At 50.1% G+C, this 20,509-nt stretch overlaps 1 protein-coding gene across 2 annotated transcripts in view; it reads left to right on the top strand.

The window, feature by feature from the left end:
- The first annotated feature begins 1,068 nt into the window (after positions 1-1,068).
- Mlph (melanophilin) overlaps positions 1,069-20,509 on the top strand; it is a 37,597-nt gene continuing 18,156 nt past the window's right edge. Inside the window, exons 1-6 of one of the 2 annotated variants that reach the window (XM_055617097.1) lie at positions 1,069-1,224; positions 8,288-8,421; positions 15,756-15,977; positions 16,081-16,193; positions 18,368-18,471; positions 19,651-19,770. In XM_055617097.1, the coding sequence (XP_055473072.1) occupies positions 8,312-8,421; positions 15,756-15,977; positions 16,081-16,193; positions 18,368-18,471; positions 19,651-19,770 (669 nt within the window). In that variant the 5' untranslated portion in view covers positions 1,069-1,224; positions 8,288-8,311. Of the gene's footprint in view, positions 1,225-8,287; positions 8,422-15,755; positions 15,978-16,080; positions 16,194-18,367; positions 18,472-19,647; positions 19,771-20,509 lie in introns of both variants that reach the window. The other variant, XM_055617096.1, reaches the window with a different exon arrangement.

Genomic DNA, 20,509 nt, shown 5'->3' with positions numbered 1-20,509 from the left:
TGCTAGGCCCCACCCTCTAATAGTTCTAATTACACAGCCCCTGACAGACAGCAGAGAGAAGCCATCCTTGCTCCTGGAAGATTCCCTCCAAATGAAAAGACATGCCAGGCCAATCCAAAGTTAGGGACAAAGTAAGCATGACATAGTCCAGAAGCCAGGGAAAGTCTGAGGAGAGGATTCAATCTGAATATTAAGAGACAACGGGGCTAGAGAGATGGCTCCATGGGTAACATCACTGCAGAGCAAACACAGGGCCTGAGTTCAAGTCCCCAGCATCCACCTAAGCTGATCATGACCAGGCATGTTGGCATACACTTTAATCACATCACTTGGGGGGTGGGAGCAGGTGTGTGTCTGTGAATTCAGACTGCCCTACATGGTGAGTGTCAGGCCTCCCAGGCTACACAGAGAGACTTTGTACAGGTGTGTGTGTGTGTGTGTGTTTCAACTTGTTACATTACCCTGCGAGCTCATTATGATGCCTGCATGAAGGCTCTGTCTTCTAGGCACCTCTGTGGTCAAACCCCTTTGTTTCTCTTTACATTGAGGGGTGGGGGAAGTGGGGCAGGGAGGGGAGTGGGACGGTGGAGGGGGAGGGGGCTCTTCTGGATCCAGCTGCATCCTGCAATCTGAGGACCTGGGGGACGCTAGACTCTGGCTGGAAACCCTGGACTCAGAGGTTTTCTTAGCCGTGGTTTCTCTATCAGTGAAGCTGTCTCTTTAAAGAGTTAGAATGTATTCAAGGAGGAATCGCGCTCTCTGAGGACACACTGTGCCAGCAAGTTCCTCCTCTAGGAGACCAAGGCGGAGTGGTGGCGCCAAGCTGGACACCAAGGTGTGTGCTGCGCTTCCTGTCCAGCCTAGCCTCTCCCAACCAGCTTGGGAGGCTCGGACCTCCACACCCAGACCGGAGCCTCTCAGCCCCTGGCGTCCTCTCTCTGCGTGCTTGGCTTCTCCTGTGCCCTGTCCCGGCACCCGGGGGTGCACGGTGATCCCGGAGCTGGGCGGGACAGGGAGTAGTAGCCCATGTGATCTGAGCAGGCGGCAAGCTGGGCAGGTCCTGTGCCACAGCTGCCTGGCTCCCTGCACACCGATCAGTCTAGCTCAGTGCACCCTGACCGGACTGGAGCTTGGGGTTTGTCACTCAGAACCTAAGAGCAACGAGCAGAGCCCAGGACTCCTGGAGCCAGAGCCAGGGGCTGAGCGTCCCCGGGAGAGAAACTGGTGAGTGCATGGAGAAGCTGGGGCTTGCAGGACCCCCAGGAGAGGGGATCTAGGTCTCAGGGAGGGTGCAGCGCCACCCTCCGGTTGGTGCTTGTGAAGAAAGTGCTCACTCAGTCCTTCCCTACCCACCCACCCACCCAACCAACCAACCAACCAACCAACTCCAAGGCTTCTTCTGGATGTTTTGGCCACCCTAAACCCTTGGAGGGCCAAACTGGGGCTAAAACCATTGCTTTTAATCAAAAGCCTCCTTTGAGATAAAACCTGACACTCCCCAGAGACAGAGCCCTGGGTGAGGGGCTATTTGGAGAGAAACTTCCTCCTGGCTGTCCTGCTGGCCTTGGGGGAAGAAGGCAGGAAGGCAGATTCCTGCATGAAGGCGGCACCTGCCCTCCTCCAGACCTCTGAAAGCACCAGGTTTAGTGGAATCTGGTGCCCTCCTGGGTCCTGCTCCTCCTTATTGTGAAGATGAGAGAAGAAAGGTGGGTGAGCTATAGGCATTTCGGGCATCGCCACCACTGTTTCCAAGCTTGTGAGGGAGCTGGGTCTCACAGATCCAGGAATATTTCACAGGGCACACACCTTTGTCCTACTGACCTGAACTAAAAACACAGCTCTTTGCTTTCATCTGAAATGGGTTGGCATGCCATCTCTTTCCATGCCGTGTTCCTGTTTCCTTCTGAGAGCTTTGAGTGATAACGAGGGCTCAAGACTCCACTAGATAGCCATGCCATCAAGTCTCAGGAAAAGGGATGAGCTGAAGACCAGAGGAAGCCGGGCAGTAAGGTTGGCATCCCTGGGCCTAATGGGTCCTTGGCGGGATACCTGTCGTTTGGCACACACTCCCCCAACTGAGGGACCATGGCAGGTGGCACAGGACTGAGAGCCTGGTCCAGGCACATGCATGAGGCATTGGTGAGTCTTTCTGATGGAAGCATTGGCGGCTCTGAAACAGCTACAGAGTGCTGAGGGAGGGGGAGTAGTGGGGAGGGACAAAGAGATCCCCAGAATTATTAGGCTAATGATGCCTTTTCCTTCCCTCAGTGTTGACATAATGGCCACATGCCCTGGTTAAGCAGCTAAAGCATCTTTTAGGGCTCCCTATCTTGTTCTTTTCAAAAACAACTTTTGAAAGAAGGCCCCCTCCCCCAACATATATGCACACAGTACCCAACCACCATGGTGCCTCTAAAGTCTAAGATCCCAGCATCATACTGGGTTAGAGATGACCAGAGGCCTTTGTAAAGACCTGACTTATCAGCTTCTAGGGCCACCTGCCCCAGAACCTGGCACAGCCCTGACTGTGAGCAAACAAACTGGGAACACCTCAGCGAATGCCAGCTGACAGGAACAGCCATGGAGCCCAACCTCTCACAGCAGAGATCTTGAGAGAAGGGGGGACCTGTCTGCAGCAAAGCTGCCCATGCCTGAACTGGTTTGGAAGCCCAGCTGCAGACTCACTGGACGCTGCCCCTGGTTTGGCTCTTTGCCACAGCCTGGAGTGGAGGCTTTGCATGTAGGTCAGAACCGATGGCCATGGAGAAGTGAGGCTCCTGAGATACCAGGAAGAACAGAGAGGTGGAGCTACAAGTGATGGCAGGCCACCTGGCTTGTAGGAGCCTTTCTAGAGCTTCACCTCGGCACCTGGTGCTCCAGGGCTTCTTTCTGAGTGGTAGTGTGCCCATCTGCTTCTGGAGGCAGGAGGCCCCGGTATCCCTGTGGTGTGAGCCCTAATCACCCCATAACCACCGCCAGAAGCTCTGGAGACAGACCCAAAGGGGTCATAGCTGGCATGTCTGTTTACACCTTTCTCAGCAGGACCTGCCCGGCCCAGACAGGGGGTATCCCTGCCACTGCCAGCTGGCATCCGCTGAGCTGTTTCCTGGTTTGTTTGCTCACAGTCACTGCTGTGCCAGGTTCTGGGGCAGGCAGCCCTAGAAGCAGAGAAACCAGGTCTTTGTCTCCAGGTTTCCCTTCAGTGTGGCCAAAGCGTTAATTCAAATCTTTAAAGATAAAGACAACATTCCCCTGAAACCCCGCAGTTGGGTCCGAGTGGTCCCTCTTGGTTTTTCTCCCTCCTTCCCTCTGGCTGGCCTCACTTTCTGATGCTTCCCTGTTCCCCATTATGATCATTAAGTAACTGGGGACAGCTGGCATCTTGGTGGTTTGAAACAGGATTAAAGCTGAGCGGTGGAGCAGAGAGAACTTGAGAGCACTTTGGGCTCAGGAAGCTCGTGACTGGGTTATCAGCACAGACAAGGAACAGTCAGAGGCTGCCCTAACACCACCCCCACCCCCACCCCACCCCACACCCTCCCCACCACCACCAGCCACACACAAGGCAGCTCTGGCTCCTCTATGGGTTGGCACATTCCTGGCCCTTCACTGTTGCAAGTACAGACTTACAAGAGCAGACCCATTGGTGAGGAGCAAGCAAGTCAGGGGTGATAGGAGTCACCGACTTGATGCAGGCTGCACACCATGCCTGGCCAAGGGGCTGCCCTTTCACCTACTTCAAGTGAGCATGCCCAGTGCTGGCCTGGGCTGGGCACTGAAGCTCCCATCGTGTCCTCAAGATGCCACTGACTTTTTGTTTCTTTTTAAAATCCTGGAGTCAAACACATTCTTCGTTTGACTTTTAGATCGATTTCTTGAAATAGTTATTTTGATCACGAGCTTTAAGCCTTGGCCTTGTATTGATTCTCTAAACGGGAGGGTTTTACTGTGGCAGGTGAAGACGCGTACTGGGGACACTGGTTCTCAGCCTCTGGTTGTCCAGTGATAGCCAACAAGTACTGGCCTGTAGTGACATGACATGCCAAAGTTACCATCAGACAAACTCTTCCCAGAGCCTCCTGCACTCAGGGACAAGGGACCCGAGTCACAAAGGGCATCAAAGGAAAACTTCATCGGACTTCCAACCCAAACAGTGCCAACATCGTTCTTAGCTTAGCGGGGTGTGTGTGTGTGTGTGTGTGTGTGTGTGTGTGTGTGTGTGACATAAGTGTGTGTTTTCCAGACACTGAATTAGTCAATCATAGATTCTCCAAGATATGCTTTGTCAAGATAGATTTCCTGACCTGGTATGGGGCACAGAGTGCCTGCCCCTCCACCCTGCTTCCCAGATGTGGGGCACAGAGTGCCTGCCCCTCCACCCTGCTTCCCAGATGTGGGGCACAGAGTGCCTGCCCCTCCACCCTGCTTCCCTAAGGCATCTCAGCTAGGCTCTACCCTGAGCTTCACTGCTGACTGCCAGCCATGCTTTCCTAGCACCAATTCTGGCCCTTTTATCCTGCCTCATCGAGGTTGCATCCTAAGCAGCAAAGGTTCAGACCCCTCCCCGCACAGTGGGCTCCCCCGCCCTTTTTCTCCTCCTAGCCTCAGGCATCATTGGCATTTGGCTAATAAACAAAGTAATTCTCACTGTAAGAAACAAGCATCTTAGGTAGAGAAACAGCCTCAGCCTGGGCTGGAGGGTGCATGTCGTCTGTACCCAATGGCCTCTGGGGCCATACTGAGGTATGGATATCGCTGTGGTCACTCACTCACTGACACCGAGCACCCCTAGGAAAGTATAATGACACATATGCATGAGGATTCCTTGATGAAACCAATTACTCTGCATGCTAACCTAAAAATTAATAACTAAAAAAAAAAAAAAAGAAGTCAAGCCATGAGGATAAGAAACAGGCGGCTTGTCCTTTGGATTTTCCTGCTCACTTGGGATGTAAGTGCGCATGGACTTTGATTTCTACTTCAGGAGGTGGTGAGAGGCCCTCAGCTGAGGGTCATGCTGCTCATCTCCTCCTAGAATAGAACCTGAGTGAATACTTGCCCTGTAAGACACTTGCTCTAACATGATGAGGGTTCAGAATGAATGAGCCCCAGTCACCCACCAAATAAGAACTTCTTCTGTTCTCTGGAAGCCAGACACCACGTGCTCTGCGGGGAGAGCCTGAAGAGCATATCGGTTCCTTGTGACCTTTTCTCGCCCACACCAAGGCACCCTCTAAATGCATTCCTCATAATCACCAGTGTGCTGGGGGTTGGAAATATTGAGGGGTGAGTGAAAAAAAATTGAGAAATTATCTTCCACCAATTTGAAGACACAGAATGTTGGGAAGCTATTGCAGTTGGCAGCCGTGGGCTCTGGAAATTCACTTTAGTAACATCTGCCTGGATGTTATTACCTTATCATTATTAGCCTGTTATCACTCGCTTTTCTCCTTGCTGCAGGGGGAGGGAGGGCCACATGCCTGACAAAAGCCTTTCAAGGAAGGGTTTGCTGTCGCCCACAGTTTTAGGTTGCAGTCTGTCACGTCAGGGAAGGCATGGCAGAGGCAGGGACTGTAGCAGTGGCAGCGGGAGTGTTAGACAGCTGGACACACAGCACCCACAGCCAGGAAGCAGGATGGATGCTGGTACTTAGCCAGTTTCTCCTTTTAATTCAGCCCATAACCCCAGCCCATGGGATGATGCTTCCCAAATTCAGGCTGAGTCCTCCTCCAGTAAACCTCTCTGAAAATGCCCTCACAGACATGCCCAGAGGTGTGTCTCCTAGGTGACCCCAGATCCAGTCAGGTAGACAATGAAAATTATTCATCACAGCCTTTTTGGTTGGTGTTGTTAGCTTTGAACTCATCTTTGAGATACGGTCTCACTATGTAATCTCTAATCTCCAATCTAATCACTAATCTAATCACTAATCTCCAAGCAGAGATTTTCCTGCCTCAGCCTAATGAGTGCTGAGGCTATGGGTCACAATTAACTTCTGTGTGGCCAACTTAAAGCATTTCTCTGGCACAGAAGCGTGGTTCTTCTTACATGTTCAGACTGACTCTAACTGGAGGGCCTAAAGGAGGGTGAATCTCAGAATTTGAAGGTAAGACAGAGACTTCTGGGTTTGCAGATTTCCCCATGAGAGCACCTGATTGATCCCCATCTTTACTATTCCCAAGAAATTAGGTCAAATCCTCAAGGAAAACTTGCTCAGGTCTCTCAGTGCTATTCAACTTGCGGTTACCCAAAACAGGTATCTCTAGCATCTAACCAAAATCCTCCCTAGAACCATGTGGTTTCTGGAGCCAGCTGGACCAGCCTCCCTGCATGACCTGCTGCAAACAGTGAGGAGCATAGAAAGGATCTGTGTACTAGGGAAGTCAAAATGACCTCACTGACCACTAAGAGCTATGAAGAAACTTCAGAAGGCTGGAAGTAGGGAATGACCAGCAGAGTGGAGCCTACTGTGTGGTCAGAGAAGCCCTCCCTGGGGAGTGGGTGGAGCTGTGCCATGTTCTCAGTGAAGATGCATGAGGGAAGGTCCTCCATTGCCAGGGATGCCTCTGCTTTTATACCCAGATACACTGTCACGTCGGTATGCCTTGTGAGATCCATGTAACATCTCTGTACAAAAAGTCAATAGAGAGCCTATGTTTCTCTGCTCATCTATAGAATCACTTTCATTGGGCTGCCTCACACCCTTCAGAGCATACAGACAAAAGCTGTTAGTGACTATTAAGGGAACGAATCTCCCCCTCAATATTGCCTCCCACGGAGACCTGTGGACTGGCTATTCTAGTCCACTCTAACATATACACAAACTGCCTGAGGAGCTTGCCAAAGTCGGCAGGGCTAGGCAGAGCCTGAGAATCTTCATCCTAACCAGCTTCTAAAGAAGGCTGCCTGCATAGACAACACTTAGAGTAATGAAAACATCAGGCTCTGCTATCTTGTTCTCTGATACCTGTATTTGTTTCCTGTGTTCATTGACATTTGCCTTAACAAGGATATCGGGTTTGGAGAATTCTAAAATCTGAAGTTGGAGTTCATGTGAAGGTGAAAATATATAATACCAAACTCAGGAGGCTGAGGCAGAAGGAGTGAGAGTTTCATTAGAGTCTGGATTGCACAGCAAGACTATGCCTTAAGTAAAAGTAATCAACTAATCAAAAATCCAGTTTGACTTCCATGCTGTTGGGTCATCTAGAAACCCTGCATACCAGTACACTCAGGGTCTGACTGCACCTGAGCCACCCCAGACCCCTTGAGAGTGCTGGCTCTTGGCATTCACTGGGCACAAGAATTTACACTGGGCAGTCCCTCAGCTGACCTCTCCTGAGTGACTTCCCAGCCCCTAACAGTCTTGTCCATACAGATGGTTCTTCCTTTAGTCTCACTGTGGGCAGCACATGAATATTCCTGGGGCAAGTGCATTTGCCATCATGGCTAGTATGGCATTGGGGGGGGGGTCTCTCTACCATGTGACAACCCTAAGCAAGTGGGCCCCACCCTGGAAGTCCATGAATCTTTCAGATAATGACGAATCATCTTGAACCTTTCCTATGGTACTTGTTACTTTCCCCATTGCTATGACAAAATACTTGGCAAAAGCAACTTAAGGAGAGACAGATTGCTTTTGGGCACACAGAGGACACAGTCCATCATGTGACGAGTATGGTGGCAGAGTGGGGCGGGTGGTCACACGGAGTCCTCAGCGATGAAGTGGAGAGAGATGAAGGCTAGTGCTCAGCTCTTTCTCTTCTGTCATTTTTCTCCAGTGAGGGACCCTAGCCCATGGGATGGGGTTTTTCCTCCTCCGCTAAACCTCTTGGAGATAGACCCAGAGATACGTTATCCAGTCACACTGACAGTAGAGATTAGCCACTCTACCTGCATAGGGAGCCATTCTGTGAAGCACCGTGCATTCTGGCTCTGCACTGTCAGCTCTGAAGCTCATGGGCAATGACTCTATGGGCTCAGAGCTGTAATGAGGAACCATTGGCACTCATCTCACAGAAAAAAAAAAGACCGAGGAGAAGGCAGCTGTGTGCATGCCCCAGGGACAAGAACTAATTCCCTCACACATCTACTTACTTCCGGTCATTTAAACTGTGCAAAATTTATTAAACGGCCTTGGTCCCCAGACAGTCTTCATCTGTTTAACAAGCCATTTGGTCCAGTGCACATCCGTGGGTGTTTTTCTGACCTGCCTCATACCCTGTGACTTATTTGGTGTCCCTGGGGCTTTCTGGAGTTGATTGGTTCTGACCCTGTGACTTTACAGGTGTGGCCTGGATGAGGCGCAGAGATGGGGAAAAAGCTGGACCTTTCCAAACTCACAGATGAGGAAGCCGAGCATGTGTGGGCCGTGGTTCAGCGGGACTTCGACCTCAGGAGGCGAGAAGAAGAAAGACTCAAGTAGGTGTCTGGCTGAACCATGGAGCTCAGGCCCTGCAACATCCTGAGTAGCTGCTACCTCAGGTGCCCTGGGTGGGCATGTAGCCAGAGGTGGGAACTGGCTCCTCTCTCAAGCTTTGCGTTTCTGTTCTCTGAGGAGCTCCTTTGATCTTGACTCCACTGCTGGGTGTTGTCTTGTGGGCCACTGGTCCTGAGGCCCCTGTGAAGAGAGAAAAGGAGCTAACTAGGTGGGGCATGTGATATGGCTCTGAAGAGATTCAGAGAGCAGCTGGCTTCATTCTCTTCAGTGACGTGAGGGGGCACCCTTCTTCTTGGGTGACCCCAGCTGTGTAACTCACTCTTCCCGCCAGCTGAGCCAGAATTTACCTCATTGCCTACACCTCCCTCTGCCTCTTCCCACAAGGAAAGGTGATTGGTCTGCCTGGTGCCTGTTCTCTTCCCTGTGTGTCCTCTGTGGGCTGGGACAGCAGATTTGGTAGGGAGGAGACTGTGAGCAAAGACTGAACAGAAGCAAAGGAGAGGAACAAAGGGCAAGCCTGAAATGTGCAAGGGTTAATAAGCAGACCACACAGGCTCTAGGGATTGGCAGGCGAGGTCTTGGGAGGGGCTTGGTTCATCTGACCCCAGTATTCAAAGCTAGGAGGAAAGGGTGTTGTAAAAGGTTCCTATCTTCAAATATGGTTCAGACATTGCATTTGGTGACTGGTTTTCTCCATCCTCCCCTTCCTCCTCCTTCCTTCTTTCTCCCTCTTCCTCCTCTTCCTTTCCTGCTCCTCCTGCTCTTTTTCCACCTTCTCTTACTTCTGATGGTGGGCTCACTACATAGCTCAGGCTAGCCTCAAACTCAGGATCCTCCTGCCTCAGACTCCCCAGTGATGGAATTACAGGATGCTCAGCTCAGTTTTCTGTCTTTGTCATTTCCTTTAGTCTTTAAGTAACACACACACTGCCCTTGTGCGTGCTCTCTCTCTTATTTGAAGCTTGTTGTAGAAGGAACTACAAGCTTAATTTCATGGTTTTCCACAATCAGTTTCCTGACTATATATCTCTGACCTTTGCATTAAGGTTCCCTTGTCCCATTTTCCTAAAATGAGAGAGAATTCCAGAAAAGTGTCTCTTATCTTCCATACGTTCCATATTTACACATGTCATGGTCTTCAACAAGTTTTAAGTTCAGAAAATATAATCACATGTTATTATTTTTATGCTGTACAAACACAGTATTGCCAAAGCAAACCTTGAAGGAACACCCAGTAAGTCTCCTCTTGTTAGCCCCTCCCTCCTGGGACATTCCCATCCTGAACCTGAGTGGCCTGGTCCTGTGTACATAGAAGGAAACCTCAGCCAGACTGAGAGCCTGCATTCCAGTCTTGCCTCGTGCCCTGAGTATTTAAAGTCCTCTCAAAGTCTCTTCCTCCGTATGTAGGGTCCAGTGCTCAGCTGAAGCTGTGCTGGGAATCACTGCATGGTCCTAAAACCCAGGAAGGGCAGCCCTGATGCATCGCCAGCTTCAGTGACTCATATTCCTGGGAAGGGAGTGACTGAAATATGCTTAAATGACACATCCTGTCCAAAGGACGCAGCCCACTAGCCAAATATTAGACCTGCTAACCTGCCCAGAAAGGCAAATAGGTGGCAGTGTGCAGTTCTGATCTCTGCAAACACACAGGAATTCCTGAGATAATCTGAGAAAGGCCTGTCAGAGTGAGACACAGGAGGCCCGGCAGGCTCATTTAAAAGTCAGCAGAAGGGGCTAGAGAGGCGGCTGAGCAGTTAAGAGCCTTGTTACTCTTCCAGAAGTACCGGGTTTGAGTCCCAGCACCCACATGATGGCTCACAACCATCTGTAGCTCCAGTTCCAGAGAATCTGATGCCCTCTTCTGGCCTCCATGGGCACCATGTAAGCAGAAAGTCATCTGCCTCTGCTGGGGCTGGAGATTAGCATTGTTGTGAAGAGGTCAGTGGGGTTCTCAGAGGCTTTGCCTCTGTCACCTGCATTCACAAGCATCTCCAGCTACAACCTCCCAGCACTTTCCTCACCAGCTTGACCATTCCTTTCCCAGAGCCTTCAGGAAGGCTGCATGCCCCTTCCTTCACATCTCTGACCCTGGTCCCCGCCTTCTGCCTTCAGATCTCAGCATCTACCCCCTTACTCATTCATTCCCATTGCATCTCGAAGCAGTCTCCAAAGGTCGCACTTCCTTTGAGTGACACTTTACCATCATCTGGTAACACTTTGAATTCCCTCTTCAGTCATGGAGGCCCGGGTAGAGGGCGTGTCTTCACACTGCTCTCAGGAGTGGCAAGGAATCTGTGTTTTGCTCTTGAGAGTCGGTTCTGCTTGGCTGGGAGTCACCCATGAGCCTTCTAATGTGTAGACCCAGCCCTTTTTCTGAGTCTTTTCTCAAGTTGGGAGTGTTTTTGTGTCCTCGTGAGTCTGCCTCTGTAATATGGTCACAGTCACAGTGTGCAAAGGAAAAGGCTGGCCTCATTTTTCTTATCATTCGTCGTAGTCCTCAAGTCTTGAACCAAAAAACTGAGTTCTGGTTTCTCCTAGACTCTTCTGCATGTCTGATCTCCTCTCCCGGCACCAGCTTCTCCTCATGAGTCTCCTTCCCTGGTTTGGGCCAAACCAACAGTGTGGCCCTCACAGTAACACAGGCCATGAGGCCTAGACACCGTGCACTGTCTGCCGACTCCTGTGCCAATAGTCCTGGCTGGATGTTGTGACATGGATAGTGTCCACCCTGGAGACCCCAGCCGGGTCCCTGAGACTGCAGCTCCTCACACCGGCCCTGTATCTTCCTAGTCAGCGCCCTGGCTCTCAGTACCTCACATCTGCCTCAGGATCCGAGTTCCACTCCCACTTCATCTGTCTCCACTCCCCAGAGTCTGCTCTGCAGCCTCAGGCCTGCTCTCTGTACTTTGCCTTCATCTTCTCTCTTCTCTCATTCATCTCACCCATTCCCTCAGCGTTCCGGGAGAGAGGGAACAGCTTGAAAATTAGCAGTAACTGAAAAAAAAAATCTCTGCAGTGGGGGTTCCTTTACACTTCTTCCCGGATGATGCTCCAGCTTAGGTGATGCGCCCAGCAGCTGAAAAGTTATCTCCTGACCTCACAGCATGGTGTCTCCTTGCTCCTCTCTTCCTAGAACCTGAAATGGGGAAGCATGCTTTCCCCCAAACTCAACACCCGATCCATCTGTTTCCAGCCCCTCCCTGGGCCCAGGCTCTCTTTACATTCTCGTTGCCTTGTGCTTCTAATGTTCATACCTCCTTCTTGGGCTGCCCCCAGGATTCTATTTCCCATTAGAGGGGAAATGGAGGGGTCCAGTGAGAGGGGTGACTCACAGCTTTCACGGTTGGTGCAGATAGGCAAAAGTGAAGGAGGCTGGGTCCAAGGTCTGTGGCTCTGTTCAAAGCAAGGTGGCTGTGGCTGTGGCTTTACCTACACTGTGCTACGGTTAGAGAAGAGTATTGCTCCAAGTTCCTGGCCACTGCGTACCCACTTTTTCTTGGTTTTCAAGGTGTAACACGGGTCTTGAGGTTCCCTCCTTTCAGATATAACACTGGCTTGTGTCAAGCTGACACATAACTGCCTAGCACAATTAACCCTTGTTAACTTGACAAACACAATGTTGTTAAACGATAACCTCTCCTTTTTCTTCTTCCCTAAGATTACACATTACTATCAACCTTACAATATAAACATTCCAAATTTAAAAGTCCCACAGTCTTTAAAACTTCAAACGCTTAAAAAATATTGTCTTTTTAAAATAGCTAATCTCTTTTAAGATCCAGTCTTTTAAAGTCGCAATCTGAACAAGCAAAACTGAACTCCAAAATGTGTAAATAACACAATGTTCGCTTGTCTGGGATTCACCCATGATCTTCTGGGTCCCCCAAGAGGTCGTTTTTACAGCCCTGCCCTCTGCAGCACACCACCGTGTTTTCTAGGCTCCGGCACCACCGCTGCCGCCCTTGGCGGTCATCCCGTGGAACTGGCATTTCCAAACTGTTGGGGTCCCTGCTGAAAGTGGGCTGCACTTTCACCAATAGCCTTCCCTGGGCTCTCTTCCTGGTACCAAGCCTCAGCTTCTCGGCACGATCCTTCAGTCCTGGGCATCCAGCTGCTACTGAGCTGCACCTTCATCAATCTTCTCCTAGCCTCTCACAGCACCGAGCTCTCCTTTGTGCCTTCAAAACCAGTACCGCCTGTGATCCTCACACTGGCACGTTCAGCTAACAATGTGAGGTACACCCTTGGTTGCCTTTGGAGCACAGCCTTTGTGTGCTGACTCTCAGGAGACACTTCCCAGAAGATTTTTATCTCAACGATGCTGGTCTCTTCTCGATCACTGCTAATTTATCAGCTCCAGCTGACCAGCAGCAAGAGCCCAGCAGAGTGAAAAGTTTCACTTGAGCAGTTTTGGCCTCTTGTTCATCGCAGCTGATTGTTCAGCCCCAGCTCACCAGAACCATGTAATTGTAACAAAATAGCAGATGGCCCCAACAGTCTGTAACCTCCCTCTGAAACTTCACAAGCTGCCACTGTTTTCTGCGATTAACACGCCTCGACTTTCCGTGTTTCCTTCAACAACACTCATATCTCCAAGCTCCTACAGAAGAGCTCACTGATCTCTCAACACTAAGTGGCCTTTAGCTCCAAAGCCCTTCCATAGTCTTCCCCAAGACATGGTCAGGTCTGTCACAGCAATGCAATACCCTACTCCTGGTACCAACTTGTCTTAGTTAGGGTTACTATTGCTTGATGAAACACATGACAAAAGAAACTTAAGGAGGAAAGAATTTATTTGGCTTACACTTCCACAGCACTGTTCATCGTTAAGGAAAGTCAGGACAAGAATTCAAATAGGGCAGGAACCTGGAGGCAGAGCTGATGCAGAGACCATGAAGAGTGGCTGCTTACTGGCTTGCTCAGCCAGCCAAGGCACAGCAACACCCACAATGGGTTGGACCTGTCCCACATCAATCACTAATTAAGAAAATGCCCTACAGCAGGATCTTATGAAGGCATTTTCTCAATTGAGGTTCCCTCCTTTCAGATAACTCTAACTTGTGTCAAGTTGACGTAAGACCAGCCAGCACAAGTAGCTAGTCACTCTTGTTCAAATACCATATGTTCCAATATCTGAAGTGACGGATGCAGCCAAGCCTGTAGCCACTGTGTCTCTTCCCATACGTACATACCCAAGACACAGTTGGTCTTATAGCCTAGGTACAGGAAGAGATTAACAGCACAGCTAAGAATTGAATAGAATGGTTATAAAAATACATCACAAGAACCACAAAATTAAATACCAAAAACCAAACCAGCAATCACTAAGTGGGTTAATAAAATCAACAGAGAGCTCTCCTAAGAACTAAAAACATGGCGGATACCTCAAGGATGATCAGAATCCTTGAGCATAAGGAAAATACAAACAAACACCCATCTCACCCTAGTGAAAACGGCTACCATTGAGAAAACAAGTGCTGAGAAGGATGTGGAAAAGAGGAGCCCTTATTCACTGCTGGAATAAATCTGGACTAGTTCCAGCCACTACGGAAGTCAACGTTGAGATTCCTGAAAAAGACCCACGCCAGGCCTGCGCACACCCCCAAAGGGTTCTCAGTCAGCACAGCACAGAAACACTTCCACACCCTGTTTATTGCTGCACTGTTTGAAATACCCAGAAAATGGAACCAGTCTGTCTATCAACAGATGAATCGATAAAGAAAATGTGGTATATGTAAACAGTGAACGTTTATGCACCCATGAAGGAAATTGACATCATGTGGTTTGCAGGAAAACGGATAGAACCATAAATCTTCTGTTAAGCGAAATAAGCCAGCCTCAGAAAGATGAATGTTTTCATTTCTATGTATCTCTTATGTTTACATCTGCGTAACTTATAAATACACAAAACTAGAAAGGGGATCATCAGAGGGGAGGAAGAGATAGAATTTTTGTTAGTTTGCTTGTTTATTTCTTTTGGGGGTTTTGGGTTGGTTTGGTTTTGACTTTTTGAGACCAAGTCTTTCTATGTAGCTCTGGCTTTCCCAGAACTCTCTGTACATGAGCCTGGCTTCCAACTCACAAAGATCTGCCTGCCTCTGCATCCCAAGTGCTAGAATTAAAGGTGTGCACCACTATTCCTGCCCGGTAGGGGAAGAGATCTTAAGTGAGGTGGGAAATAGGAGGGGTAATGGATTCCCGGCAAAAGGAAGGCATAAGTGGGGTCTAACTAGGAAAAGAAAAAGGAACTAGCTTTGGGGGAGGGGTAGTTGGGGAAGTCGCACTTGGGAACAAAGTGTAATGAATGACACATCTGTGAGGATGCCATGATGAAGCCCAGTACTTTTTCAAGGTGTATAAAAAAACAATGTAGTATCTAAAATTATGACTATTCTCTCTGTTCTCTCTCTCTCTCTCTCTCTCTCTCTCTCTCTCTCTCTCTGTGTGTGTGTGTGTGTGTGTGTCCTAGGCATACCCTTCTTTTTCTTGTTGGCCGTTGAAATGGGCCAGTACCACTTCAAACCAGATGTTGCCTCCCAGCACCCCTCACACTTCTGCACAGGAAGTGTCCCATGGACATTGAAAATTAGAAGGTCCTCGGGAGACAGTGGACACAGTGTGCTGCTGATTTCTCTCACTCAGGACAGATTACCATTATCCCATCTAACACTAAAAATATTATCTTTGGCAGGTAGCCGGTGAAACTCGGAACAAGAGGGGTACATTCATTGGGATCTGGGGTACATTTTCCAGTCAGTTGCAGCTGGTTCCACTTGGCAGCCTTGCCAGGAAGCTGGGTAATTTCAAAGCTGCTGGTCTTGAAGAACAGGTTTCTCCTGGGACTTCTGGCTGCATGGTGATTCCTACCTGGAGACTCTCCAAGCCAAGCACCTCAGGCAGGCTCTGCAGAACAGTCCAGGGCCTCAGCTAGGTGCTTGCTGGAAGACACCCAAAACCACTTGCTACGGAAAATGCCACCTGGCCTCGCCCCAGGGATTGTTACCCATAGGAGAGGGCACAGGGTTCAACCATAAATGCCGCAGAAATGCTTAAGGGCAGTGTCACTTCTGGGAAAATCATAGGTTTCGACTCTAGCCTTATAGGAGTAAGCCCTAAGCCCAGCCTATTTGTCCCTCCAGGAAGAGCGCGAGATGGCATCCAACCAATAGTCAGAGTGCCTCTGAGCACCTTCCCTCAGCTTGGGCCGTTGTTTTTCGGCATCTGGAAGTGCATATGTGTGCGTTCACGCTGTGTCCACTCACACACTTGTAGAAACATCTGCTTGATGTATTTCTTATTCCTGCATTTTCCCAAGGGGGCTGAAAGGCAAGATACAAAAGGAGAGTTCCAAGAGGGAGCTGCTGTTGGACACAGCCCATCTGAACGAGACCCACTGTGCCCGCTGCCTGCAGCCCTACCGGCTCCTCGTGAACAGCAGGCGGCAGTGTCTAGAGTGCAACCTTTTTGTCTGCAAAAGCTGCAGCCACACCCACCCAGAAGAGCAGGGCTGGCTCTGCGACCCCTGCCACTTGGCCAGGTGAGCCTGGAGGCAGAGCGGCCCTGACGGTGTCTGAGCTGCGTGTGTCCCTTCGGTGGCTGGGGAAGGGGAAAGACACTGCCTCAGGCTCGTCTCCCTGCAGAGTTGTGAAGACTGGCTCCCTGGAGTGGTACTACCAGCACGTGCGAGCTCGCTTCAAGCATTTCGGGAGTGCCAAAGTGATCCGGTCCCTCTGTGGGCGGCTGCAGGGCGGAGGTGAGGAGGAAGCCGGCCTGGGCATGTTCCAGGCATGCTTTGATGTTGAAGAACCGTTAGCGTGTGGTTGGCTGGCCTCTGTGTGAAAAGCAGTCCTCAGGAGTCCTCTGTCATGTTCCAGCCCCCTGCGCTTTCCAGCTCTTGCTGTAAACAATTCCAATATTTGAAGTCCTTGTTTTTCTAGTTTTTTTTTTCCTCAAATTTTACGCCATGTTGAGGACTCATAGCCAGGGAGCTGTCTGTCATTTAGAACTAGCCATCTTGAGAGCTGTAGGAATTTATGCTTCCTGACTGCAATAAGCTGCCAATTTCAAAACTGTCACCACCATAATAACCAGGAGGTGGCGCTGTGGGACAACAAAAAAACAACATAGCGGCCCTTCCTCTTAGCGACTCTCAGCAACCCAGCTAAACAGGTCTCAGCCCCAGGACCCCAAAGCTTCATTCTCCCCTGCTGGGCTCCTGTACACACAGCAGGTCAAGACCAAGTACACGGAAGGAGAGGACACTGTCTTCCTTTTTTTTTTTTTTTTTTTTTTTTTTTTTACCCCTTTTAAGATCTTTTTTTTTTTTAATTAATCAAGAAAGAGAGAGCAGACTGTACAGGTTCCTGGATGTTAGAGAAAAATACTAGAGCACCTGGAGCTAGAGTTACAGGTACTCGTAAACCACCAGGACCCAGTGAGGGTGTTGGGAAGTGAACTCAGACCCTCTGCACGAACAGTGTGCTTTTAGCAGCTGACCGTTGCACCAACCTCCTGGAGAGGACTCTCTTGAAAGAAGAGGGGGAAAAAAACAACTTAATGAGTAAAGTTGCTGTTCTGAGAACTGACCCAGCCCGGGCACGTGTCATTGCACAGAGTGATGCCTATTTCCAGGGTGTCCGGTGGGCTCGTCATGGGGACCAGCCTTGGTGTGAGAAACGAAATGACTCACCTGTTGCTAGGTGCCCAGCCATCCCTTTCTTCCCAAAGCCCCGCATGTGTATGCAGACAGCAGGATTTACAGCTGTCAACAGTGGGGCCTCTGCCGACTTCCATTTTGTTTTCCTCCCAGCCAGGATATCTCTGTTCTGTGGCAGGAACATGGACAACCCTTTGGACTTGTGTAACATGATTAATCAGACATCTAGTGTGACCAGGGCCTGCATAGAGAGAAGTCAGAGCCATATCTGAAAGGATCCTGAAGGCTGTGGGGTGCTTAGCTTTTGATGTCACCCCAGGAAGTCAGCTGATGGTCCCAAAGCCTTTCTGCTTGCTTGGGCTGACACAGACCCCTCCCATTTTGCCATCCTGCAATGCACCTCTGTCCACCACGCTCTCTGCAGGCTCAGGCTCAGACTGAGCAGGCATGGGTGGCAGGCAGAAGGAAAGTCAAGCTGAGGGCCTCCCAGGCCCACCACCCAGGAGTTCAAGATCAGGAAGCAGATCCCCTCTTTCCCTCAAGCACTTTTCTTAGGGGGCTGTTCATAGTAGCAGAGCCACAGTCAGGATGATGGATGAAAGTCTAAAGTGACTAAGCCACTGTGGGCTAGGACACAGCCTGAGAAGCCAGAGCCAGTGGTTAGATAGAAGGAAAGAAAAGAAAGATGGGCAGGCATAGTGGTGAACAGCTGCTTGGCTGGATGGATGAGTAGATGGACATATACACAGAAGAGAGAAGGGGAGAGAAAGAAACAGAGGGGGGGAGGGAGGAAGGGAGGGAGAGGCACCTTAGTTAATTTTCTATTGCTGTGAAGAGTTTATTTGGGGCTTACAGTTTCAGAGAGTAAGAGTCCATTACCATCATGACAGTAGACAAGCAGGCAGGCAGGCAGACAGACAGACAGACAGACAGGCTTGGTGCTAGTGAAGTAGCTGAGAGCTTACATCTTGAGTCACAGCCAAGAGACAGAGAGAGAAAGAATGACACAAATCTTTTGAAACCTCAAAGCCCAATCCCCTCACCCCCCAATGACACACCTCCTCCATCAAGGACACACCTCCTAATTCTTCCCAAACAGTTCCACCAACTGGACACTGAGTATAAATACATGAGCTTATGAGGGCCATTCTTTTGCAAACCACCACAGAGACGGGTAGTTAGCAGGGGAGTGGAAGAATGAATCAAGAGACCGTTAAGTGGTCTCCCATTCTGGCCCTCTGTGGGTGAAGCCATGCACCTATATATTGCAGGTGGATCTGAACCAAGCTTGGAAGAGGAGAGTGGAGACAGTGAGCAGACAGATGAGGATGGAGACCTGGACTCCGAAGCCCGGGCCCAGCCCATCAACAGCAAAGTAAGCCCTCCCCAGGCACTGTATCTCTCCCCAAATCCCATAGGTCTTCTGCCCATCCTCATGCCTCCCAGCTCCCTTACATCTCTGCCAGCCATGCCATACCTCAGGCACCTGCATTTCTCCCCAGCTCCCACCCCATAGCCACCAGGGAACCTCTGTGTCCTCAGTGGCTCCACATCCCTGAGCTTGGCTTCCTCCTACCGAAGCCCCTCCTTCCTACCTAGCTCCTCCCTCCATCCTAAGCCCCTCCTCCTAAGCATGGGAGCCCAATGTTCACTCGAGAACTCCAAAAGAAGGTAAAGATGAACAAATCCCACTGCAAGACCTGTCCTGATAGATTGGTGTTCGGGGGCATTCAGGGGCTGTGACAAAGATGAACAGGAGGGCAGACCTGTGTCCAAATGGCTCCAGGGACCTTCAGGGATGCGGCCCTTGCACCTTTCAGATTACGAGACTCATCTTTTTAAGTGGTTGTTATAAAGACAAAAAGATAAATAAGATAAAAGATAAATGAGACATTTTTTCTCTTCTCATTTATCTTTTGAATTGTTTCTGAGGGTGGAGGCAGGCTCAGCAGTGCCTTGGTTTGAGAGAGGAGGACAATGGTGAGTCAGAGGGAGGAGGGGGAAGTAGGCTGAAGAGTGTGAGTTTGGCCTTGAACTCTTTGAAGGTGACAGAGCTGGAGAATCAGCTCTGAGAGATGCACTAGGAACACTCTGTTATCTCTTGCACAACATCCAGTTCACATCATTTGCTGAGCTCACAGAATGCAACCCAGCCAATGTCTAGAACATTCTACAATAAAACATACCTTTAAAGGATCAGAGTAATTGTACTAAGGGGAGGAGATTGTAAAGAAATGCTCACATATAGTTTTTAAAAGATGGAGTGGTCACCTATCTCCACCCCATAGTCAGTGAGCTAATGTCCCAGGATGCTTCCTGAGTGTGGTACCTTCAGCCCCTCAGCAGCTGTCACCCTACTAGGCAGCACCCAGAAGGCCAAGAACCCACTTTCCTTACAGCTCAACCAGGATCTTCTGATGGGGTAGCCACTACGGACCCCATTGCCACCTCAGGGATCCTTCAGGTCCATTTCTAGCTAGGGGTGGGTGTGCCCAGGGGAGGCTGAGTATGGGGCTGGGGTCTGACAAGTCTTGCTTATCTTACACCCAAGAAGAAAAAGCGCCTGCTCTCCTTCCAAGACGTGGACTTTGAGGAAGACTCAGATCACTCTCTGCAGCCTTGCAGCCACAGCCAGGGCCTTTCCTCAGTCCCTGAGTCTACACACAGCCTGCAGGTCAGTGCGCTCTGGTGTCTGCCCATCTCCCGACCCCTCTTAGGAACCTGAGCCGAAGGGTAGGGGCTTAGGGCCCCAGTTGGAGCTACACTTGAGAACACAGTGTCATATAGCCAGGTGGTCACATCAGACTCAAGGCAAGGGGACAATTGGGGACAGGGCGTGGGAGCATAGAATTCAGAAACTTCATATTCTCCCAAGGCCAGCATCTCAGGGTACTGAGAAAAACACTTGGAGACCTAGAGGCGGGTAGAAACCTCAAGCCGGGCAGGTGAGTTAGGAGCCTGGAATGGGACAGTTGGTGCTTGGCCCTGGGAGTGCAGAATGGACAATGGCATCCACCAAGGAGCCAGTCAGGACCCAGCACTGAGCTATGCCTGTGCCTTACTGGGGCCTCATGCTCAAATTAGGCTGGTCTCCGGGATGAAAATGCTGTTCTCACCGCCCACTGCTCTTTAGTCATGTCCTTGGAATTCTTTGAAATCTTATCCCCTCATTTCTGCCTTCCAGGGTTGGTTTTGAGATGAGAATCCATGCCTGGTGTGCGTGACACTTTGATAGGTAGTAAAAATAGCTGTGAGTGCAAGGCTGTGGCAGGTGGTTTTGTTGTGAACCCTTGAGCAGCTCTTGGTCTCAGGCATTGCTGGCCTGAGCTGGGTAGGGTTGGACCTTCTGACTCCTGTGGAAGGGGAGGACAGAGAACAGGGGCCACAGAAGCCAGCCCCTAAGGAGATATTGG

This window comes from Psammomys obesus, unplaced genomic scaffold (assembly GCF_907164565.1).
Source record: "Psammomys obesus unplaced genomic scaffold, mPsaObe1.curated_primary_1811, whole genome shotgun sequence".
Classification (NCBI taxonomy): domain Eukaryota; kingdom Metazoa; phylum Chordata; class Mammalia; order Rodentia; family Muridae; genus Psammomys; species Psammomys obesus.
This window is presented reverse-complemented; position numbering and strand designations above follow the sequence as displayed.